The sequence below is a fragment of the Haematobia irritans genome, chromosome 5 (assembly GCF_050003625.1).
Source record: "Haematobia irritans isolate KBUSLIRL chromosome 5, ASM5000362v1, whole genome shotgun sequence".
Taxonomy (NCBI): domain Eukaryota; kingdom Metazoa; phylum Arthropoda; class Insecta; order Diptera; family Muscidae; genus Haematobia; species Haematobia irritans.
In genome coordinates this window covers 124,594,179-124,620,845 of record NC_134401.1, presented here as the reverse complement: position 1 = coordinate 124,620,845, position 26,667 = coordinate 124,594,179, and the positions used below count along the sequence as shown (strand labels likewise).

Here is a 26,667-nt window from a genome sequence, read left to right as displayed (position 1 = left end):
TGGAAGAAATCGGTTCAGATTTAGATATAGCTCCCATATATATATCTTTCGCCCGATATGTACTTATATGCTCCCAAAACCCAGAGTGTTACCTTGATTTGCTTGAAATTTTCCACAAGGAGTACAAGCAGTAGAATAGTCAAGTGTGCTAAATTTTATTGAAATCGATTCAAATTTAGATATAGATCCCATATATATCTATCGCCCGATTTACACTAATATAATAACAGAGACCAAAGTTGTACTCTGATTTACGTGAAATTTTGCACAGGGAGCAACATTAACATAGTAACTATGCATGTCAAATTTCATTGAAATCGGTTCAGATTTAGATATAGCTTCCATATATATGTTTTCCGATTTGGGATACAATTTCCAAAATACCGAAACTTTCCTTGAAAAATCGCCACTGCTAAGTCGAAAATATGTAAAAATTAATCCAAGTTTCCTATAATTCCAATACAGGTCTATCGACCAATGAATCATAAATGCGCCTTTGCGAAGTTGCCTTAAAATTGGTTCAGATTTAAATCTTTCCCATATTTTTATACCCACCACCATAGGATGGGGGGTATATTAACTTTGTCATTCCGTTTGTAACACATCGAAATATTGCTCTAAGACCCCATAAAGTATATATATTCTGGGTCGTGATGAAATTCTGAGTCGATCTGAACATGTCCGTCCGTCTGTTGAAATCACGCTAACTTCCGAACGAAACAAGCTATCGACTTGAAACTTGGCACAATTAGTTGTTATTGATGTAGGTCGGATGGTATTGCAAATGGGCCATATCGGTCCACTTTTACGTATAGCCCCCATATAAACGGACCCCAAAATTTGGCTTGCGAGGCCTCTAAGAGAAGGAAATTTCATCCGATCCGGCTGAAATTTGGTATATGGTGTTAGTATATGGTCTCTAACAACCATGCAGAAATTGGTCCACATCGGTCCATAATTATATAGCCCTCATATAAACCGATCCACCGATTTGGCTTGCGAAGCCTCTAAGAGAAGCAAATTTCATCCGATCCGGCTGAAATTTGATACATTATGTTAGTATATGGTATCTAACAACCATGCAAAAATTGGTCGACATCGGTCCATAATTATATATAGCCCCCATATAAACCGATCCCCCGATTTGGCTTGCGAGGCCTCTAAGAGAAGCAAATTTCATTCGATCCGGCTTAAATTTGGTACATGGTGTTAGTATATGGTCTCTAACAACCATGCAAAAATTGGTCCACATCGGTCTATAATTATATATAGCCCCCATATAAACCGATCCCCCGATTTGGCTTGCGAGGCCTCTAAGAGAAGTAAATTTCATCCGATCCGGCTGAAATTTGGTACGTGATGTTAGTATATGGTCTCTAACAGCCATGCAAAAATTGGTCCACATCGGTTCATAATTATATATAGCCCCCATATAAACCGATCACCACATTTGATCTCCGGAACCTCTTGGAAGACCAATATTCATCTGATTCAGTTGAAATTTGGTACGTGGTGTTAATATATGGCCTCAAACTCCCATGCAAAAATTGGTCGATATCGGTCCATAATTATATATAGGCCCCATATAAACCGATCCCCAGATTTGACCACCAGAGCCCCTTGGAAGAGCAAAATTCTTCCCATTCGGTTGGAATTTGGTACGTGATGTTAGTATATGGTATCCAACAACCATGCAGGAATTGGTTCCTATCAGTCCATAATTATATATAGCTCCCATATAAACCGATCCCCAGATTTGACCTCCGGTGCCTTTTGGAGAAGCAAAATTCATCCGATCTGCTTGAAATTTGGTACGTGGTGGTAGTATATGATATTTAACAACCATGCCAAAAATGGTCCATATCAGTCCATAATCGTACATAGCCCCATATAAACCGATCCCGAGATTTGGTTTTGGAACCTCTTGGAGGAGCAAATTTCATCCGAGTGAGTTGAAATTTGGTACATTGTGCTAGTATATGGTCGTTAACCATGTCTAACTAGGTCCATATCGGTTTATAGTTATATATGGCCCTCAGATGAATCGATCCCCAATCACACAAAAATTGGTCCATATCAAGTTCATAATTGTATATAGCCCCCATATAAGCGACCCCAATATTTCAATTCTGGCTCTCTACGTACCGTGCAAAAAGTCCATATCGATTCGTAATTATTTGTAGACTTAACTATACATAACATTTTTGTCTAATATATACCACGTATGGACTAACTCACAATTTAGAAAACGATGTTAAGAAGTTTTAAGATACCACAATCCAAGTAATTCGATTGTGGATGACAGTCTTTCGTAGAAGTTTCTACGCAATCCATGGTGGAGGGTACATAAGATTCGGCCTGGCCGAACTTACGGCCGTATATACTTGTTTTTAATAACATTATGTTTCACCCCAGGGCCTACTTAAATTTTACGTATATATATATATTTTATTGAAGTCTAGAAAATTTTTTCAAGATCGGGACAGATTTAAATATATGTATCAGGGAACGTAAACCTTTATATATAGCGCCCAACACATTTCATGAATTTGATATGGTATCGAAAATGTGGATCTAAAAAGTGGTGCAGGGTATAATGTAGTCGGCCCCGCCCGACTACAGACTTTCCTTACTTGTTTTGCAATGCAGTTTAGTAAAAATGTTCAAATATAGCATAATTTTTTTAAACTTAATCAAAATTTTCCTTTCAAATGGGTTCACTGTTTTTTTTATTTATATCCACCACCATAGAATGATGATGGGGGTATAAAAATTTGTCATTCCGTTTATAACATATCAAAATATCGATTTCGGACTACGTTAAGTTTCTATATATTCTTTATCAGTGAGAATGGTTAAGACAATATAACCATGCCCCTCTATATTTCTATTGTAATCACGCTACGGTCTTCAATAATGAAGCTATTGTGCTGAAATTTTGCATAAAGTCGTCTTTTTTTCTGCATGCATGTCAAGTTCGAAGATGGGCTATATCAGTTCACATTTTTATGTAGCCCCCAAATCGTGAAACTTGGCACAAGTAGTTGTTATTGATGTAGGTCGAGTAGTATTGCAAATCGGCCATATCGTTTACGTATAGCCACCATATAAACCGACCACCAGATTTGGCTTGTGGAGGCTCTAGGAGGAGCACATTTCGTCCGACCCGGTTGAAATTTGGTACGTCGAGTTAGTACATGACCTCTAATACATATGCAAAAATTGGACCATATCGGTCCATAATTATATATAGCCACCATACAAAGCGATCCCCAGATTTGACCCTTGGAGCCTCTTGGAGAAGCAAATTTCAGGGAGGCGCAAATTTCATCCGATTGCTAAAATTTATTCACAATATCACTCAAAATTTGGATCATATAGGTTCATAACTGTATATAGCCCCCATATAAACCGACCCCCATATTTCACCTCTGCCTCTATTGTACCGCGCCAAAATTCATACCGGTCAAGAACTGAATTATCTAGGTTTTTAATCTGCTTTTTTTTGCCTAATATATACCCCGTATGGACTAACTTCCAATTTGGAAGACGGAGTTTTAAGATACCGTCTCATCGGCAAGTATTACCACAACCCAAAGTAATTCGATTGTGGATGGCATTCTCTAGTAGAAGTTTTTTACGCAACACATGGTGGAGGGTACATAAGATTCGGCCTGGCCGAACTCAAAGACAATCAACTTGAGGAAGATAGGAAATTGGCTTGCGTCATACCAAATGTTGCATTTACCATGTTAGTTCCATACATGATTGTAATTTTTTTATTTGTTTTTCGTTTTTATTTTTTAAATGAAAAACTTAATTTTCTTAATGAAACAATGTTACATTTTAGGCAACAACAAAAAAATTACATTTTCCGATTTATTGAAATTTATTTCGTGCTCTTAATTTATTTTTATTTCCATTTTAATGCTATGTCAATACTTGTCGTATACGCGTTTGGTTCGAGTATTAAACTAATGTGGTAAATGGTTTGATGTGCTCAGTAACCAATCTCCCATCTTCCTCTTCTATAATCTTTGGCCGAACTTACTTGTTTATTTTATTGTGAACGTAAAACTACGTTCCACATTAGAGCATTGCATCGGTCATATATTTTTGTGTTCGAGAACATCTCGAAGCCCAACAAGTAAGGTAGAGATTTGTAGTCGTTCCCGTTTGGACCGATGTTTGTAAGTTCGAATACAACCATAACTCGTTCTCGTCAAAGACAATCAACTTGAGGAAGATAGGAAATTGGCTTGCGTCATACCAAATGTTGCATTTACCATGTTAGTTCCATACATGATTGTAATTTTTTTTATTTGTTTTTCGTTTTTATTTTTTAAATGAAAAACTTAATTTTCTTAATGAAACAATGTTACATTTTAGGCAACAACAAAAAAATTACATTTTCCGATTTATTGAAATTTATTTCGTGCTCTTAATTTATTTTTATTTCCATTTTAATGCTATGTCAATACTTGTCGTATACGCGTTTGGTTCGAGTATTAAACTAATGTGGTAAATGGTTTGATGTGCTCAGTAACCAATCTCCCATCTTCCTCTTCTATAATCTTTGGTTCTCGTTTGTGTTGTATGAAACGGTCAATCAAACAACTTCAGTCTTCGGGATCAAACACAACGAGTCAAATTGTTTTCGAAAACAAAGTGAAGAAATCGAGGATTTCGAATCTTTTTTTGCCCTCACGTAGTAACAATAACAACAACTTTTATATGTATTGTACGTTTATTTAGTTGTAAGTTGATGGAAAGGCGCTTGTGTATGAAGTAAAAAAAATAACATAAAGTGGACAAAACCTTCTGCATTTCTATGTAAAAAGGTATTAACAGCAAAACTAAATATTGCTCTAGTTTTTAGGAGAAACATTTGGGATGATATTTTTGGGCATTATAGTAAATAATCGTTAAAAATCCAATTCACTTTTTCGTATAAAAAATAAGGGGCATTCGTATTTAAAGGAAATAAAATATTTTTCCTTTTTCTATAGAAATAAAATTTTGACAAAATTTTCCATAGAAATAAAATGTCGAAAAAATTTTCTATTGAAATAAAATTTTCACAAAATTTTTTATAGAAATAAAATGTCGATAAAATTTTCTAGAGAAATAAAATTTTGACCAAATTTTCTATAGAAATAAAATTTTTGATAAAATTTTCTATAGAAATAAAATTTTGATTAAATTTTTTATAGAAATACGATGTTGACAAAATTTTCTATAGAAATAAAATTTTGAGAAAATTTTCTATAGAAATAAAATGTTAATAATTTTCTATAGAAATAAAATTTTTTTATAGATTTACTCGTTTGCGAATAATTTCATTGTTCTTTACTTCAAAAAAAAATTTCCCTGAAGACGAACATCGGAGATGTTTCGAAATATTGGATAATATTAAATAAAAATACAACTCAAAAAAACAACAACATCTGTTTTTATTCATATGACCTCAAGCCGAACTATACAAATATAATATTGATAAAATTTTCTATAAAAATAAAATTTTGACAAAATTTTCTATAGAAATAAAATTTTGACAAAATTTTCTATAGAAATACAATTTTGATAGAATTTTCTATAGAAATAGAATTTTGATAATTGTTTTTTTATAGATGTTAGCAACATTTTCTATTGAAATAAAATTTTGACAAAATTTTCTATAGAAATAAAATTATGACATTTTTTATAGAAATAAAATTTTGATAAAATTTTCTATAGAAATAAAATTTTGATAAAAACTTTTATAGAAATAAAATTTTCACAAAGTTTTCTATAGAAATAAAATTTTGATAAAATTTTCTATAGAAATACAATGTTGATAAAATTTTCTATGCAAATAAAATTTTGATAAAATATGGCCCGTTTGCAATACCATCCGACCTACACAACTACTTATGCCAAGTTTCAAGTCGATAGCTTGTTTCGTTCGGAAGTTAGCGTGATTTCAACAGACGGTCGGACGGACATGCGTAGATCGACTCAGAATTTCACCGCGACCCAGAATATATATACTTTATGGGGTCTTAGAGCAATATTTCGATGTATTACAAACGGAATGACAAACTTAATATACCCCCTTCCTATGGTGGATGGTATAAAAAAACAGACAAAAAATACAAAAATAAATTTACTTTTATTTTTATGTTAGCCTGATATCAATGCAGGCTGGTTCAATGTCCAAATCATTTAAACTAGAAGTTATTACAATATTTATTCGAGCTTATTGGACAGGAAGATTAAGGGAATTGACATCATTAAGTTACTGAAAAGAAAATGCCAGAAACCCATCTCGCAAGCCTGACTATACATATATGTTTCAGTGTTGGCCACTACACATTTCCATAGTCTTTAGCGAGATCTGGCCGGGTGAGATGATTCAATTTGGTTCTTTTATGTTAATTTCTTATGAAATTTACATACGAGAATTATTTTTCCCAAATTTAACCATTTTCCACCCGCACTGTGCATCATCTTTTCGTATAACTTTACAATCCCTTAATCTTATTTTTAGATTTCGATTTGTTACTACACTAATGTACCAACAAATCGAAATCTATTTTTAAAGACATTGCTGAATTCACCTGATTGGCGAACGATCACACAATATCTCGTTTCTAGTCAACAACAATTACTGTGATAACTATATGAAACTGGTTTCTAAGGACACAACAACAATTCTAACGGCAATATTAGTAATGTTTTTTTTTTTTTTTCCTTATTTACGACGGGCTCCTCGTAGCTTACTATTTTTATGTTAGCCTGATATCAATTTACTTTTGCTAGTTACATATAAAAACATAACAAATTTAAACATTTACCTTGTTAGAATTACTCTTTTTATCGTCAATAAGCTTAACTATTATTTACTCACTTATAACCAAAGACAATAAACTTGAGGAAGATAGGAAATTGACTTGCGTCATACCAAATGTTGCATTTACCATGTTAGTTCCGTACATGTTTGTAATTTTTTATTTGTTTTTCGTTTTTATTTTTTAAATGAAAAACTTAATTTTCTTAATGAAACAATGTTAAATTTTAGGCAACAACAAAAAAATTACATTTTCCCGTTTAAGGAAATTTATTTCGTGCACTTAATTTCTTTTTATTTGCATTTTAATGCTATTCCAATACATGTCGTATACGCGTTTGGTTCGAGTATGAAACTAACACGGTAAATGGTTTGATCTCCTCAGTAGCCAATTTCCTATCTTCCTAGAGTTTATTGTCTTTGCTTATAACTAAAGAAACACAAACTGTATGACTTCTTTTCTCATTAGGCATGATTACATTTTTTGTCATAACATACTCGAGAACTTTGCAAATTCCCGAAACTCCCGCTAAATGTTCGAGTATTCTCGATAATCCCGTTTCACCAAATGCAATCGAATGTTTGCTTGCGACCGAGAATGGAAACAAATGCACAACTTCAATGATGTGACGTCACAACAACATTCACTCGATACTGAATTAATGGGTGTGATTCAAACCATGTCTCATTCATACATTTACATTCATTCGAACCGATTCGATCAAGCCAGTGTTCTCATTCTATTCATTCGATCAATGAAGATTATTCAGTCTTCTCGAACCGTTTCATGAGTGCAGTTGTGTGCTCTATGAATGAATGTTCTCATGCAATGCTCTATTCCACATCACACATCTCTACGAGTACGTATGAGAAACAATAGCTTAAATGAAAGTAAATATCACATACGCCACCTAGTACCAATAATCAGTTTATTAATAAAAACACAAAAGGCTATTTCGAGCATAGTGTGAACGTATTATAAGCATTATAAAGCCATATACGATCATTTGTGGTCTTCGAGCCAACAAAAAGTAACATATGTCAAATACGTAGAACCGAAGATCTATTTACTTTTCCATTTATCTTTGAATTTCAATAAAAATTCACTTTATTATCCAAAGGATTTATTTCCAATCAAACCTTAATGTATAATATCCCGATTGTTTTCATTCAAAGGCCTGAGCCCACGTTTGACGTTGCCTGTGTGGGTGTACGTTCACCAACGATATCCTCTTTTTGTGATATTTGTTGTTTTTCATGCAATCAATGATGTAAATATTTGCTTTCCTACCTGTTGTCTTCTTCGGCAACAAAGTGCCCAACGTTACTCTGCTGCAAGTACACAGTTCAATGTGTATGAAGGATAGGATTCTGTGAGTGCATACAGTTTTTGTTTTTAATTAAAACCAGGCACTGAGGCGAAAATAAAATGGATTGACTATGAAAAGCTGATTGCAGCTGATTCTCATGATAGTGAATAATGAAGCGTTCTTCAACACCTATGCCAATACCAAGGCAGATATTTACTTAAAGTGACCTTTGCCAAAGACGGAGGGAAAGAGGTCGCGTAAAGATTTTCAGTGGCGGGTAGGTTTTGTTATAATGTTTAACACAACATAGGGTTTCTTTCAGAATTGACTGTAAGTCCATCTAAAGAATTGTTTACAAAAATATATATTTTTTTAAACGTAGATCGCGCAAATATTTGTATATCAAAGTGACTGCAGATGATTCGACATTAGTTATCAGGAGAATTTGAAGACACAATTACAAATATAATACAGAAACTCCGGAAGATTGTGAAAATGACAAAGGAAAGAACTATTTATGTCCTACAAAGGATGTTACATTCACGGTGGCCACAGTTGGTAGAATTCTACTAAAAATGCTAGATTTTTTACTGTTTCGATTGCACTATGGGGCCAACGACCTGATTTTGACGCAAAAACTACAAAAATGCACTTATCGGTTTAAAATTTGGAACACATGTTGTGCATAACGTCAGAAGAGCTCATAGAAGTTTTCAGATCGATCCGCCCACTGAAACGCCCAATGAAACCTTTAATATTTATACCCTGCACTAGACTGTGGTTTTGTATTGAATGTTTAGGTCGCAATTTTAGACCAATTGTCGTATGTGTATTGGGTCAGTATATAGTCCTATTGATTTTGGAGGAAATCGGTTAAGATTTAAATATAGCACCCACATATATCTTACGCCCGATACGCACATATAAATTTTGTACAAAGGGTAAAATTGATAGTATTTGCAAGTGTGCTAAATTTGGTTGAAATCGGTTCAGATTTAGATATAGCTCCCATATATATACTTTGTCCGATTTACACAAATGTGACCACAGGGACTAAAGTTTTACTCCGATTTCCGTCAAATTTTGCATAGGGAGCAGAGTTAATAGCAATACATGCCAAATTCGGTGGAAGTCGGTTCAGAGTTAGATATAGCTTTCATATATATCGTTCACCTTATATGCATTTTATTCGACCCAGAGGCCAAAGTTTCACCTTAATTTGCTTCAAATTGCACACAAAGATGGCTCTATTGAGGTTAGGTGGCAGCCCGATGTATCAGGCTCACTTAGACTATTCAGTCCATTGTGATACCACATTGGTGGACTTCTCTCCTATCACTGAGTGCTGCCCAATTCCATGTTAAGCTCAATGACAAGGGACCTCCTTTTTATAGCCGCGTCCGAACGGCGTTCCACATTGCAGTGAAACCACTTAGAGAAGCTTTGAAACCATCAGAAATGTCACCAGCATTACTGAGGTGGGATAATCCACCGCTGAAAAACTTTTTGGTGTTCGGTCGAAGCAGGAATCGAACCCATGACCTTGTGTATGTAAGGCGGGCATGTTAACCATTGCACCACGGTGGCTCCCTCAATGGCTCTATTGAAAAGACCTCTTATTCTGTGAATCCTCGAGTCCTTCTTTGCATAATCAAGTCTTTATTTCTATTTGGTGAATCAGTTTCCGCAAACAGCCAATGAGACGCGTCTGCTCTTTGTGTTAATATTCTAGCAATACATGCCGAATTTGGTGGAAATCGGTTCAGAGTTAGATATAGCTTTCATATATATCGTTCACCGTATATGCACTTTATTGGACCCAGAGGCCAGAATTTCACCTTAATTTGCTTCAAATTGCACACAAAGATGGTTCTATTGGAAAGACCTCTTATTCTGTGAATCCTCGAGTCCTTCTTTGCATAATCAAGTCTTTATTATAACTTTTATTTCTATTTAGTGAATCATTAGAAATAAAATTTTGACAACATTTTCTATAGAAATGAAATTTTGACAAAATTTTCTATAGAAATGAAATTTTGACAAAATTTTCTATAGAAATAAAATTTTGACAAAATTTTCTATAGAAATAACATTTTCATAAATTTTCTATAGAAATAACATGTTGACAACATTTTCTACAGAAATAAATTTTTGACAAAATTTTCTACAGAAATAAAATTTTGAAAAAATTTTCTATAGAAATAAAATTTTGATAAAATATCTATAGAAATACAATTTTGACAAAATTTTCTATAGAAATGAAATTTTGACAAAATTTTCTATAGAAATAAAATTTTGACAAAATTTTCTATGAAATAAAATTTTGACAACATTTTTGATAGAAATAAAATTTTGACAAAATTTTATATAGAAATAACGTTTTGACAAAATTTTCTACAGAAATAAAATTTTGACAAAATTGTCTATAGAAATGATAGTTTGACAAATTATGACAAAATTTTCTATAGAAATAAAATTTTGATAAAATATCTATAGAAATACAATTTTGACAAAATTATCTATAGAAATAAAATTTTGACAAAATTTTCTATAGAAATAAAATTTTGACAAAATTTGTTATAGAAATAAAATTTCGACAAAATTTGCTATAGAAATAAAATTTTGACAAAATTTTCTATAGAAATAACATTTTCCTAAATTTTTTATAGAAATGTCATTTTGACAACATTTTCTACAGAAATAAAATTTTGACATAATTTTCTATAGATATATAGCAATACAATTTTTAAAAAATTTTCTATAGAAATAAAATTTTGACAAAATTTTCTATAGAAATAAAATTTTGACAAAATTTTCCATAGAAATAAACTTTTGACAAAATTTTCCATAGAAATAAAATTTTTACAACATTTTCTATAGAAATAAAATTTTGACAAAATTTTCCATAGAAATAAAATTTTGACAAAATTTTCCATAGAAATAAAATTTTGACAAAATTTTCTGTAGAAATAAAATTTTGACAAAATTTTCTGTAGAAATAAAATTTTGACAAAATTTTCTGTAGAAATAAAATTTTGACAAAATTTTCTATAGAAATAACATTTTCATAAATTTTCTATAGAAATAACATGTTGACAACATTTTCTACAGAAATAAATTTTTGACAAAATTTTCTACAGAAATAAAATTTTGACAAAATTTTCTATAGAAATAAAATTTTGACAAAATTATCTATAGAAATAAAATTTTGACAAAATTTTCTATAGAAACAAAATTTTAACAAAATTTTTTATACAAATATAATTTTGACAAAATGTTCTATAGAAATAAAATTTTGACAAAATTTTCTATAGAAAAAAAACATTTTCACAAATTTTCTATAGAAATAAAATTTTGTCAAAATTTTCTATAGAAATAAAATTTTGAAAAAATTTTCTATAGAAATAAAATTTTGATAAAATATCTATAGAAATACAATTTTGACAAAATTTTCTATAGAAATGAAATTTTGACAAAATTTTCTATAGAAATAAAATTTTGACAAAAATTTCTATGAAATAAAATTTTGACAACATTTTTGATAGAAATACAAAATTTTATATAGAAATAACGTTTTGACAAAATTTTCTACAGAAATAAAATTTTGACAAAATTGTCTATAGAAATGATAGTTTGACAAAATTTTCTATAGAAATAAAATTTTGACAAAATTATCTATAGAAATAAAATTTTGACGAAATTTTCTATAGAAATAAAATTTTGACAAAATTTGCTATAGAAATAAAATTTCGACAAAATTTGCTATAGAAATAAAATTTTGACAAAATTTTCTATAGAAATAAAATTTTGACAAAATTTTCTGTAGAAATAAAATTTTGACAAAATTTTCTGTAGAAATAAAACTTTGACAAAATTTTCTATAGAAATAAAATTTTGACAAAATTTTCCATAGAAATAAAATTTTGACAAAATTTTCCATAGAAATAAAATTTCAAAAAAAATTTCTATAGAAATACAATTTTAACAAAATTTTCGATAGAAATAAAAGTTTGACAAAATTTGCTATAGAAATAAAATTTTGAAAAAATTTTCTATAGAAATAAAATTTTGATAAAATTTTCTATAGAAATACAATTTTGACAAAATTTTTTATAGAAATGAAATTTTGACAAAATTTTCTATAGAAATAAAATTTAATACAAGTTTGACAAAATTTGCTATAGAAATACAATTTTGAAAAAATTTTCTATAGAAATAAAATTTTGATAAAATTTTCTATACAAATACAATTTTGACAAAATTTTCTATGGAAATGAAATTTTGACAAAATTTTCTATAGAAATAAAATTTTGACAAAATTTTCTATGAAATAAAATTTTGACAACATTTTTGATAGAAATAAAATTTTGACAAAATTTTATATAGAAATAACGTTTTGACAAAATTTTCTACAGAAATAAAATTTTGACAAAATTGTCTATAGAAATGATAGTTTGACAAATTATGACAAACTTTTCTATAGAAATAAAATTTTGACAAAATTATCTATAGAAATAAAATTTTGACAAAATTTTCTATAGAAATAAAATTTTGACAAAATTTGCAATAGAAATAAAATTTTGACAAAATTTGCATAGAAATAAAATTTTGACAAAATTTGCTATAGAAATAAAATTTTGACAAAATTTTCTATAGAAATAAAATTTTGACAAAATTTTCTATAGAAATAACATTTTCATAAATTTTTTATAGAAATGTCATTTTGACAACATTTTCTACAGAAATAAAATTTTGACATAATTTTCTATAGAAATAAAATTTTCACAAAGTTTTCTATTGTCAAAATATTCTATAGAAATAAAGTTTTCACAAAGTTTTCTACAGAAATAAAAGTTTGACAAAATATTCTATAGGAATAAAATTTTGACAACATTTTCTATAGAAATAAAATGTTGACAACATTTTCTATAGAAATAAAATGTTGACAACATTTTCTATAGAAATAAAATTTTGACAAATTTTCTATAGAAATGAAATATTTTTTGTTGTTTTTGATTTCAGCTTAAATGCATTGACTTAACTACAAGTGTAGCTTAACCAACAGAGGAAAAGTATGCTTGTCAAATTTATTTGGGCAAAGCCCTAATTTTTTTCTGCGTAAGTTAGTGCATATGTTTGCAGCCTCCAGACGAAAATGAGATAGACACATTGTGTATTTGGCAAATATTGTGAGGACCACTTCTTGAGATGAATTAGCGATATCCGTCTCTCCGCCTGTACGAGGCTTGTCTTTCATATTTTGGGACTGGAGAACAAAAAAATCGAAAATCGCTTTATTGTTTTTCAAAATATTCTCCATTAAGATCTATAAACTTTTGCATGCGTTTTAACAACGTTTACAACTCTGATTGAGGTATCTCCAAAACTTCCATTCGGAACGTATCAACTGTTTCTACAGATGTCAAAAAACGTTGACCTCTCATTTTATTTTTTAGGTACGGGAATAATAAAAAGTCATTCGTTGTCAAGTCCGGACAATACGGCGGATGACCCATTAAATCGATGCGTGAGAGTTCGCATTGTCGTGGTGAAGAGTGATCCGTCTTCGGCGGTTGGGTTGCCTGATTTATTAGAGGACAACTGGCAAACATATAGTTGTGTCCCTCTCAGAATTGATTAATCTGTGTTGCTCTAGTGGCTCTAACTATAGCCACTTGTGGTTTTCCAGCCAAATCTATCACAATTTAATTCTATAACGAATAACTTTATTTCTGAATGAAATAGATCAAAATGTTTTTGGAAGCTTATAAACAATGAAATGAACTGTTATTGGAATAAATCTCTTAAGTGTCAGACGAGCAGTTTAGAAATTATAGCAACCTGGGCCCAATATGTGTACTATTAGTCTTTTATATGGACATTTTTTTTTTGTGCGAAAACTAGGCTTTAGGTGTAATCAATTACCATGGACACAGGACACAGGAATGTATAAATTGGACTTATCAGTTTTCTAGTTATTAGTTAGTGTGGGTCTCTTTTTTCACTCTCTCTCTCTCTCTCTCTCTCTCTCTCTCATAAAATCTGTATATTTATCGAAAACAGTCTCTTTTTAATTTTTTCGTGTTTCCTTTTCCTTCCAGAGTGACCAACATGGCAGTAACCCACAGCAACATCAATACTACAGTCATCAGTCACAGGATACCCAGCAACAACAGCATCAACAGGCCTACTCTATAGATGGCCTCAATGAAGGTGCAAATGGTGGTAACGGTGGTGGAGGTGGCAATGGTGCTTCTAGTGGTGGTGTCGGTGTAGGAGGTATTGGCATTGGTGGTGAAGGGACTTTGGGTGAAGCACTGTCGTCATTGCCGCAGGCATCCTTTAACTACATCAACTCAATTGTAGGCAGTGGCGTTATTGGCATTCCATATGCGTTCCATCGTGCTGGTTTTGGCCTTGGTTTTTTGCTGCTCATACTTGTTGCCTACATAACCGACTATTCCCTGATATTAATGGTAAGTGTTAGGGTTTCGCCTACGATTTATTTTCCGTGGTGTTTCTAGCGTCATCATATAACAAGGACACTTAATGTTTTTTTTTTTTTGGCTAGGAATTATGTTGTTTGTTGTCCATTAGGATATTGTTGATATTTTAATTTTTGCTTCATGCAAGGGTGCTTCACTCAAAAAACAGAAAAAGGGGTTGTGGAATGAAAAGGCCAAAGGTCAGCTGTAGGCCCAAGGGAATGGAAGAATGGGTGATGTAAAATTATAAAATATATTTTTGGAATATTGTAATAAATGTAGGAATATCAACCAGATGTTGTTAACATCTCAAACATAAACAATTATTTATAGGCAATAAGCATGCTTGATACCACTGATGGTAAAGAGAGAAGTTCACCAGCCGTGATATCACAATGGGCTGAATTGTCTAAGAGAGCCTAATTACCTACCCAGAAAACAAAGCGGTGAATTTAAAATTGGTTTTTCATAGGACGAATTAAAAACTTCTGATAGTTTGCAAAATAAATACTTTTTATACCCTCCACTATAGGATGGGGGTATATTAACTTTGTCATTTCGTTTGTAACACATCGAAATATTGCTCTAAGACCCCACAAAGTATATATATTCTGGGTCGTGGTGATATTCTGAGTCGATCTGAGCATGTCCGTCCGTCCGTCTGTTGAAATCACGCAAACTTCCGAACGAAACAAGCTATCGACTTGAAAATTGGCACAAGTAGTTGTTATTGATGTAGGTCAGATGGTATTGCAAATGGGCCATATCGGTCCACTTTTACGTATAGCCCCCATATAAAAGGATCCCCAAATTTGGCTTGCAGACCCTCTAAGAGAAGCAAATTTCATCCGATCGAGCTGAAATTTAGTACATGGTGTTAGTATATGGTCTCTAACAACCATGCACAAATTGGTCCGCATCGGTCCATAATTATATATAGCCCCCATATAAACCGATCCCCAGATTTGGCTTGCGGAGCCTCTAAGAGAAGAAGATTTCGTCCGATCCGGCTGAAATTTGGTGCATAGTGTTAGTATGTGGTCTCTAATGGCCATGCAAAAATTGATCGAAATCGGTCCATAATTATATATAGCCCCCATATAAACCGATCCCCAGATTTGACCTCCGGAGCCCCTTGGAAGAGCAAAATTCATCTGATTCGGTTGAAATTTGGTACGTGATGTTAGTATAAGGTATCCAACAACCATGCAGGAATTGGTTCATATCAGTCCATAATTATATATAGGCCCCATATAAACCGATCCCCAGATTTGACCTTCGGTGCCTTTTGGAGAAGCAAAATTCATCCGATCTGGTTGAAATTTGGTACGTGGTGGTAGTATGTTATATGATAGTTAACAACCATGCCAAAAGTGGTCCATATCAATCCATAATTATATATAGCCCCCATATATACCGATCCCGAGATTTGGTTTTGGAGCTTCTTGGAGGATCAAATTTCATGCGAGTCAGTTGAAATTTGGTACATTGTGCTAGTATATGTCCGTTAACAACCATGCCTAACTAGGTCCATATCGGTCTATAGTTATATGTAGCCCTCAGATAAATCGATCCCCAATCACACAAAAATTGGTCCATATCAATAATTGTATATAGCCCCCATATAAGCGACTCCCATATTACAATTCTGGCTCCCTACGTACCGTGCAAAAGTCCATATTGATTCGTAATTATTTATAGACTTACCTACACATGCCTGTTTTGTCTAATATATACCACGCATGGACTAACTCACAATTTAGAAATCGATTTAAGATACCACACCCTAAGTAATTCGATTGTGGATAACAGTCTTTCGTAGTAGTTTCTACACGCTCACAAAAAATCGCTTCTGTAACATATACTCCCAAACATATTTTGCTTCAAGCATATACATTTTTGGGTATTGCCCAAACATTTATATGTTTGATCTCTTCCAATATATAATATGTTTGAAAGCATATTGGTCTAAACAATATATGTTTGGGTAGTCTAAGTTCCAAACATTTTGTATTTTTGCATCCAAATTCAATAATGTTGTCTTCCAAAAACAATATGTTATTATGTGAACATATAATATGTTTGGAAGCATTTTGCACCCAAAAATATTATATGCTTAAAAAAATTCTCCCAAACAATATTGTGCTCAAAATTTTATTTATTTATTTATATATTTACAATCATAATGAATTATGAAAATAAACAGGTAATATAGGTGCTAACAACATAGGTTTTCGACCTGAATGCTCAAAATTTTGTTTCTGCCCAATTGTATATTCCCCCACATCTTTCTCACTTCCACGAGATTTTTTAGTTCTTAGCACCTTTTTCTGTAATACAAACATTGTAGAAGAAATTATTCAATTGTATGATTTTTTTTTATTTTAATTTTACCTTTTGCCGGACGGGGATTCGAACAGCGGACCACACAGTTTGTAAGGATCAAAGAAGTAGCTGATCAATTGCCCAAGGAAAAATAAAATGTTAATTTTGTAATAACAAGCAACAACCACCAACTTAATTCAATATCGCTCCGTTAAATAGCGCTCCAAGCTACTAAACACATATATGTTTATAGACTATTTCTAAATTAATATATGTTTGCATCCAAGCATATTATATTTACAAACATTTTATGTCCCAAACATAATATGTTCTAACATATTAACATATATGTCCCAAACATGTTATGCTAGTTTATGAACACTTGCACTTAAAAATATTGTGTTTAAAAATTTGTGTTCCAAACATATAATGTTTATAGCCAAACATATGAAAAACAGTCTGTTTCATCCGTGTACGAAATCCATGGTGGAGGGTACATAAGATTCGGCCAAGTTATTAGTCATTTTAAATGTGCTTGTATGTTAACATCTTCTACAAACAGATCATAAAAATCAATAGATTTGAATCCATGGTGTAGTGGCCTTCACTGTGATCTTCTTTTAGCATCCAACTTAATACTCTACATAATAATCTTAGCACGACCCTGACAGCCAGTAATCGGTGCCATTCAAATTATATTGCCTTAACCCCATATATACCACAGAGTCATGCAAAGTGTGGTCAATTGACTGTGGGCCAAATATGAAATGTTTGCATCTATCACATTTACATTGCAGAACATTTGGAACATGTTCAAAAAAAAAAACAAAAAAACCTAGCCTTTGTTCTGTTCTTCTACTACTACTGCTGTTATCGCCTCTATCCATTTAATTTTTGTTTTCTTTTCCTTTCCTTCCCTGTGGCTTTAGCATATGCTTCTACTGCAATTGTCGTTGCATATGGAAAATGTCCTGGTTATGACGTTTCACTGAAATTAAAGTTTAGTGCTTTTGTTTAAAGGAAATTGCAAAAATATTGCTTTTCAAATGGGTGCTTCTGGGGGGAGTGACGGAGGCAATGTCATCGCACAAATAATTGCGTGGGAGTGTAATGTGCCGACGACATTGGCTTGCATGTTGTTCCATGGCACTAGTGTGAATCCTCTTCTTCTTCTTCTTCTGTATATCCTTGTCATATGTACAAGTGGTTTTCTCATATCAAGGAGACTGGTTGCATATCCTGTATGAGAGATAGATAGAGAGAGTGAGAGTGGATTTGTTATTAGGAGCACGAACTTAATGTATATAGTACTTGGGGTTTTTATGTTTTCATCCTTCATGGCAGTGGCTCTAGTACTACGTGAAGCTAATATTGAAGAATGAAAAACAAAAAAATAAAAATCCCAAAAGCCAAAAAGATAATATTAAAATGTAATATTTATAAGGACATTAAGGGTGAACAATACGAGTATCGAAGGATGAACAATGGGAATATTGAGAGCTTACATGTGAAGCAGCTTCCAATGTCCAGTCTTAAATAGCAAAACTTTTGAATGATTATACCATCGAGGATGACTGCGAATAGGATGTTTTCATTCAATTATACTGTGAGAGAAATGGTTTCATTGGAAACTTTTCATTTAACTTCTTGCTAAGTCGAATTGTAATTGGTCAAGTTTGAAGATTACTTTAGAGTAGAGATTTTAGAGTAGAGATTTTATATGAAACCTCAAAATAAAAAAGTACAATACTATACACGAGCAGAGGACACGTGTTTGTTGTCATCGTTTCGAAAGTGAACAATGATTTATTGTTGTTTCTGTCATAGCAAATGGCTTTAATCAAAACTTTCCAGTTAATTTTTTGCCAAGTACAATTGTAATTGGTCATATTTCGAAATTATCAAAAACCCAAAAACAAAAAGTGAAATATAAACGAACAGAGGACACGTGTTTTTTTGTCATGGTATAGAAAGTGCACAATATTTTGTAAGAGGCTCTTTCATCCATTAATGATTTATTGTTGTTTATGCCAATGCTTTGGACACGTTTCATGTGTTCTTTATTTTTATAAGGATATATTAACTTTGTCATTCCGTTTTTAACACATCATAATATCGGTCTCAGAATCCATATACAAGGTTAGGGTCGTGGTGAAATTTTGAGTCGATCTAGGAATGTCCGTCCGTCTGTCTGTTGAAATCATGCTGACTTCCGAATAAAAAAAGCTATCTACTTGAAACATGAACAAAAAGTTTTTCTTGTTCATATATGCCACCGTGGTGCAATTGTTAGCATGCCCACCTTGCATGCACAAGGTTGTGGGTTCGATTCCTGCTTCGACCTAACACCAAAAAGTTTTTTAGCAGCGGATTATTCCACCTCAGTAAAGCTGGTGACATTTCTGAGTGTCTCAAAGCTTCTCTAACATAAGTGGTTTCACTACAATGTGGGACGCCGTTCGGACTCGGCTATAAAAAGTGGGTCCATTGTCATTGAGCTTAACATGGAATCGGGCAGCACTCAGTGATAAGAGAGAATTTCAGCAATGTGGTATCACAATGGACTGAATAGTCTAATTGGGCCAAATACATCGGGCTGCCACCTAAGCTATTATATGCCCTCATACAAACCGATCCTCAGATGTTTACTTCTTGAGCCTACTGAAACATTTCATCTGATCCGATTGAAATTAGGCTTCTGGAGGAACCTCATGGCCGAACAAATTTCATCCAATCCGGTTTTTGTTGGGTCTATGATTACAGTGCGAAAATTGGTTCATACACTGAAAAAACAGTGAACTCACCAGGAAGAAAACTTTTGATTAATTTTAGAAAATTTTGAATAGTTTTAGAAATTTTTAACTAAACAGTATTACAAGCGCTGGCATCACGCCGATATCACAAAAATAAGTAAATAGTTTTCGACAAATTCAAGAAAATTTGTTAGACATAAATAATTTTTCTCACTTTTTAAAGAAAATTTTGTAGTTGGAAGGAAAAAATTGGAGTTCAAAATTGCAAGAATGTCTTTAGTGACATACGAAGTTCATGATGGACACTTTTGTAGTAAAATTTACAAATTTGAAGAAATAATTAACTATTTTATGAGAAATACGAATTTAGTAAATCTCTATGCTTAATTTGTGTATAATTTTTCCCCGTCTTTTAGTTCATTTAACTAACGTACGCAAAAAATTATTAGAGTAAATGAAACCTTCTCCAAATACAATAATTTCATGAGCTAAAATAGAGTTAAATTGGCTTTAGTGAAATAGTAAGTTCACTTTTTTTTTGAGTGTATCGGTACAAAATTATTCATAGGATTTTCTCTCTATATATCCACCAAGAACTATATTTAATCTGCCTGGCAGATCAAAAAAAAAATCGCTTCTGTAACGTATACCCCAAACACATTCTGCTTCAAGCATATATATTTTCAGGATTGGTGCAAACAAAATATTGTTTGTAATGTTCAAGCATAATATGTTTCACCTATTTTAAGTCGCCAATTGGTTACTTTCATTATATTACTTGCAGCATACTCGCTAGGTCTCTCTTTCTAAACACATATATGTTTATAGGCTATTTCTAAATTACTATATGTTTGCATTGAAGCATATTATATTTACAAAAAATTTATGTCCCAAACATAATATGTTCTAACATATTAACATATATGTCCCAAACATATTATGCTAGATTCTGAACAATATATGCTTCCACTTTTTTACACCCAAACATATGAAAAACAGTCTTTTTTGCCCGTGCAGAAGGAAGCAAGATAGACACATAGTGTCTTTGGCAATAGGGCTTAGGGCCGTCTCCTGAACGCGGTTACCGCTCGTGCCAAAAAAAAATCCACCAAAATTTTAATAAAATTTTACCACAAATCTAACAAATTAAAAAATCCTAAATAAATTTGACAAACATAGTTTTCCTCTGTTTGTTAAGCCACCTTGAAGTTTAGTCAACGCAGCATACTCTCTAGGTCTCTCTTTCTAAACACATGTATGTTTATAGGCTATTTCTAAATTACTATATGTTTGCATCCAAGCATATTATTTTATGTCCCAAACATAATATGTTCTAACATATTAAAATATGTGTCCCAAACTTATTATGCTAGTTTCTGAACAATATATGCTTGCACTTAAAAATATTGTGTTAAAAAATTTGAGTCCCAAACATATACTTTTTACACCCAAACATATGAAAAACAGTCTTTTTAGCCCGCACAAAAGGAAACAAGATAGTCACATAGTGTCTTTGGCAATAAGGCTTAGGGCCGTCTCCTGAGCACGGTTACCGCTCGTTCCAAAAAAAATCCACCAAAATTTTAATAAAATTTTACCACCAATCTAACAAATTAAAAAATACTAAATAAATTTGACAACCATACTTTTCCTCTGTTTGTTAAGCCACCTTGAAGTTTAGTCAACGCATGCTTTTAAGCTGAAACCAAAACAAGAGAAATAAAATTTAGACAACATTTTCTGTAGAAATAAAATTTTTATTGTTGTTTTGATTTAAGCTTAAAATCATGCCTTGACTAAAGACATGTAATTGTCTTTAACAAGCAATTTTATTTCTTTAGAAATTTTGTAAAAATTTTATTTCTATAGAAAATTTTGTCAAAATTTTATTTCTATAGAAAATTTTGTCAAAATTTTTTCTATAGAACATTTTTTTAAAATTGTATTTCTATAGAAAATTTTGTCAAAATTTTATTGCTATAGAAAATATTGTAAAAATTTTATTTCTATAGAAAATTTTGTCAAAATTTTATTTCTTTAGAAAATTTTTGCAAAATTTTATTTCTATAGATAATTTTGTCAAAAATTTATTTCTATAGACAATTTTGTAATTTTTTTTTCTATAAAAAATTTTGTAAAAATTTTATTTCTATAGAAAATTGTGTCAAAATTTTATTACTATGGAAAATTTTGTCAAAACTTTATTTCTATAGAAAATTGTGTCAAAATTTTATTTCTATAGGAAATTTTTCCAAAATTTTATTTCTATAGACAATTTTGTCAAAATTTTATTTCTATATAAAATTTTATCAAAATTATATTTCTAAGACATTTTTGTCAAAATTTTATTTCTATAGAAAATTTAGTCAAAATTTTATTTCTGTAGAAAAATTTGTCCAAGTTTTATTTCTATAGGAAATTTTGTCCAAATTTTATTTCTATAGAAATTTTTGTCAAAATTTTATTTCTATAGAAAATTTTGTCAAAACTTTATTTCTTTAGAAAATTTTGTTAAAATGTTATTTCTATAGAAATTTTTTTCAAAATTTATATAATATATAATATAAAAAATTTTGTAAAAACTTTATTACTATGGAAAATTTTGTCAAAATTTTATTTCTATAGAAAATTTTATTACTGTGGAAAATTTTGTCAAAATTTTATTTCTATAGAAAACTTTTTCAAAATTGTATTTCTATAGCAAATTTTATCAAAGTTTTATTTCTATAAGAAATTTTGTCAAAGTTTTATTTCTATAAGAAATTTTGTCAAAGTTTTATTTCTATAAGAAATTTTGTCAAAATTTTAGTTCTATAGAAAATTTTGTCAAAATTTTGTTTCTATAGAAAATTTTGTCAAAATTTTATTTTTATAGAAAATTTTGTCAAAGTTTTATTTTTTCGAAGATTTTATCAAAATTTTATTTCTATAGAAAATTTTGTCAAAATTTTGTTTCTATAGAAAATTTTGTCAAAATTTTGTTTCTATAGAAAATTTTGTCAAAATTTTATTTCTATAGAAAATTTTGTCAAAGTTTTATTTTTTCGAAGATTTTGTCAAAATTTTATTTCTGTAGAAAGTTTTTGTCCAAATTTTATTTCTATAGAAAATTTTGTCAAAAAATTATTTCTATAGGAAACTTTGTCAACATTTTTTTTCTATAGAAATTTTTCTCAAAATTTTATTTCTGTAGATAATTTTGTCAACATTTTATTTGTATAGAAAATTTTATCAAACTTTAACTTGTATAGAAAATTTTGTCAAATTTTTATTTCTATAGAAAATGTTGTCAAAATGTTATTTCTATAGAACATTTTGTCAAAATTGTATTTCTATAGAAAATGTTGTCAAAATTTTATTTCTAAAGAAAATTTTATCAAAATTTTGTTTCTGTAGAAAATTTTGTCAAAATTTTATTTCTATAGAAATTTTTGTCAAAATTTTATTTCTGTAGAAAATTTTGTCAAAATTGTATTTCTATAGAAAACTTTGTCAAAATTTCATTTCTGTAGAAAATTTTATCACACTTTAACTTCTATAGACAATTTTGTCAACATTTTATTTCTATAGAAAATGTTGTCAAAATTTTATTTCTATAGAAAATTTTGTCAAAATTTTATTTCTGTAGAAAATTTTGTCAAAATTTTATTTCTAAAGAAAATGTTATCAAAATTTAACTTCTATAGAAAATTTTGTCAACATTTTATTTCTATAGAAACTTTTGTCAAAATTTAATTTCTGTAGAAAATTTTGTCAAAATTTTATTTCTATAGAAAATGTTGTCAAAATTTTATTTCTATAGAAAATTTTGTCCAAATTTTATTTCTATAGCAAAATTTGTCCAAATGTTGTTTCTATAGGAAATTTTGTCAAAATTTATTTTCTGTAGAAAATTTTGTCAAAATTTTATTTATATAGAAATTTTTGTCAAAATTTTATTTCTGTAGAAAATTTTGCCAAAATTGTATTTCTATAGAAAATTTTGTCCAAATTTTATTTCTATTGGAAATTTTTATCAGAATTTTATTCCTTTAGGAATTGTTGTCAAAATTTTTTTCTATAGACAATTTTGTCAAAATTTCATTCCTATAGAACATTTTTTCAAAATTTTATTTCTATAGAATTTTTTGTCAAAATTTTATTTCTGCAGAAAATTTTATCCAAAATTTATTAATATAGGAAATTTTGTAAAAATTTTATTTCGATTGAAAATTTTGTCCACATTTTATTTCGATAGGAAATTTTGTCAAAATTTTTATTTCTCAAATTATATTTCTATAGAAAATGTCTCAAAATTTTATTTCTACTGAAAACTTTTGTCAAAATTTTATTTCTGCAGAAAGTTTGTCAAAATTTTATTCAATCTTTAATATCAGTTCGATGTTTTTTTTAAGTGTTGGCTCAAAATAAATTTCGGGAAAGTCAGGTGAAAGTTGCGCTCTGATCTATGTGATGCGTATATCGAAACATGAACAGGTCTTGTCCGACCTAAAATTTCTTTATATTTAAAACTTCAGGAAAATGGGGTAAAATTGCGGTGTCTACAGAAGCCAAATCGAGGAAGCGGTATAGCCTATCTTCGATTTTTTCCGATATATCCCATCCTCGTGTGTTGCCTGCTGGCAAATAATCATTATTGAAGGCTGCAGCGTAAATACAACAGACAAATAACGGATATCATTGGAACGTCTTAGAATTTCATCCTGATCAAGAATGTGTACATACACTTCATATAGTTGGAAATTGATATTTCGATGTGTTACAAACAGAATGACAAACTTGCTATACCCCACCATATGGTGATATATATAAAAAACTTATGTGGATTTCTGTTTTTGTCAAAATTTCGATTTGATTTACCTTCATATATGCAACAGGCTCCCCAAACAAGCGAATTTTCGTCCCCATTAAAATTCCATCTAAACGAATTTCAATAGAGGAAGCGTATATTTGACTTTACAATTGTGTTTGGCCACTAGAAGCATTCAGTGGCAATGTGTTTCCCCTCTGACATTTCGAAAAATTTTACAAAGTTTTTTTGGTTGCCTTTTTGTTGAACTTTGTTTCCACCACCATATTTTCTACTTTTTTGTTTTCTTCTTTTAGGTCAAGTGTGGTCACATATGCGGACGTTTTAGCTATCCCGGTATAATGGAGGCTGCCTACGGCAAATACGGCTACTACCTATTGTCCTTGCTGCAATTTATGTATCCATTCTTAGGTATGTATAACACATTTCTCAGTGTGTGAGTATAGGTGTATGTGAAAGTATTGTACATGAACGTGTTCAAACTTCAAAATTTTGAAAAAAATCGTGGTAAAACTAATTTAAAGTTAAATCCAATAATGCATAGTACAAATACCAACTAAATCATTGACTAATTCTGGCGGAAATGTTCAACAATAAATTCTGTTAACTAAGCTCAAGTGGCTCTTTGTGTGGCGAGTTTTGTGATGTTGGCTAATGCCTGTGTGTTTGCACTGTGGTTGCCAACAATGAGTTGTATGTCCTGTGCCACACTGTCGAGAAGGGTATTATAAGTTAGTGCATATGTTTGCAACACCTAGAAGGGGATACATGGTGTTTTTGGCAATAATGCTCAGGGCCGGCTCCTGAGTCCGTCTAGCCAAAACAGTCTGTCCGCCCGTCAATCTGCACGCAGAGAAGGAATATGATCACCTCAAACATGTATCAAGAGCAAAATTTTATTTTTGGTCTGTGAACATGGAACATTTTTATAGCAAAAATATTGTTTTCTCTGCAAATAAAGGGTGGTTAAAATTTCAAGGGCCGATGTTGATTTTGAATAAAACAAAAACCATTTAGAAAATTATTGTAATTTTATTTTATTATGATATATTGGTATTACTCAATTATGCGTGGAACAAAATATCGGCCAATTGGGCGCCGCGACCTCGGTGGCACACCTTCATCCGATGGTCCAAATTTTCGATGACTCTGAGGCATAATGGAGGTTCTATGCCGTTAATGTGCCGTATTATCTCATCCTTTAGCTCTTGAATTGTTGCTGGCTTATCGACGTACACCATTGTTTCGTTAGCTGTGTGGCAAGTGGCACCGTCCTGCTGAAACCACATATCGTCCACATCAATATCTTCCAATTCAGGCCATAAAAAGTTCGTTATCATCTCACGATAGCGAACACCATTCACAGTAACTACCTGACCGGCCTCATTTTGGAAAAAATATGGCCCGATGATGCCGCCAGCCCATAAACCGCACCAAACAGTCACTCTGTGTGGGTGCATTGGTTTTTCGACAATCACTCTTGGATTCTCATTCGCCCAAATACGGCAATTCTGTTTATTGACGAATCCACTGAGGTGAAAATGTGCCTCATCACTGAAGATGATTTTCTTCGAAATCCACTGTTGCCATTTCTTGGAACCATTCTGCCCATTCACGACGTCCATGGTTCAAATTGAGTAAGTCTGAAATATAGAAATGTCAAATAAAATTCGAAAAAATCTTGGCGTTTAGGTGTGGTTCACATTCAACATCGAATTACAATTTAACCATCCTTTATTCATGATCGCCGAAATCGAAAAATAACATAGCTGCGACAAACATCTTTCATGTGCACCGCTCAGCAAAAAAGAGCCTCCAATAAAGGATCATCTCCAATGCATTTTACATGGGCTTGTCATAGGACTGAAGTACTCCATTTTTGGATCCTTTGCATTGCCTTAGAAGTTGTGCATAGGAAGTTTATTTGGATGAAGAACATCAAAATTTTTCTTTCCAATTTCACTTTTTATTTTTATCAGTATTTTTTGTTACACTTTTGTTTTCCTATTATATAATTTTTAAAAATTTTAAAAACTCTAAGTTTTAAAAATTTAAAAACTAAAAAACAAAAAATTTCTTTCCAATTTAACTTTTTATTTTTATCAGTATTTTTTGTTACACTTTTATTTACCTATTATCTAATTTTTAAAAATTT

At 31.1% G+C, this 26,667-nt stretch overlaps 2 protein-coding genes across 2 annotated transcripts in view; both read left to right on the top strand.

Moving 5' to 3' along the window:
• LOC142238166 (uncharacterized) overlaps positions 1–14,371 on the top strand; it is a 370,552-nt gene extending 356,181 nt beyond the window's left edge. Inside the window, exon 11 of the transcript XR_012722668.1 lies at positions 14,241–14,371. The gene's annotated coding sequence lies outside the window, so the exon portion shown is untranslated. The remainder of the gene's footprint in view (positions 1–14,240) is intronic.
• LOC142240036 (putative sodium-coupled neutral amino acid transporter 11) overlaps positions 1–26,667 on the top strand; it is a 143,394-nt gene that overhangs the window by 34,816 nt on the left and 81,911 nt on the right. Inside the window, exons 4-5 of the mRNA XM_075311758.1 lie at positions 14,241–14,615; positions 24,809–24,923. Of these exons, the coding sequence (XP_075167873.1) occupies positions 14,241–14,615; positions 24,809–24,923 (490 nt within the window). The remainder of the gene's footprint in view (positions 1–14,240; positions 14,616–24,808; positions 24,924–26,667) is intronic.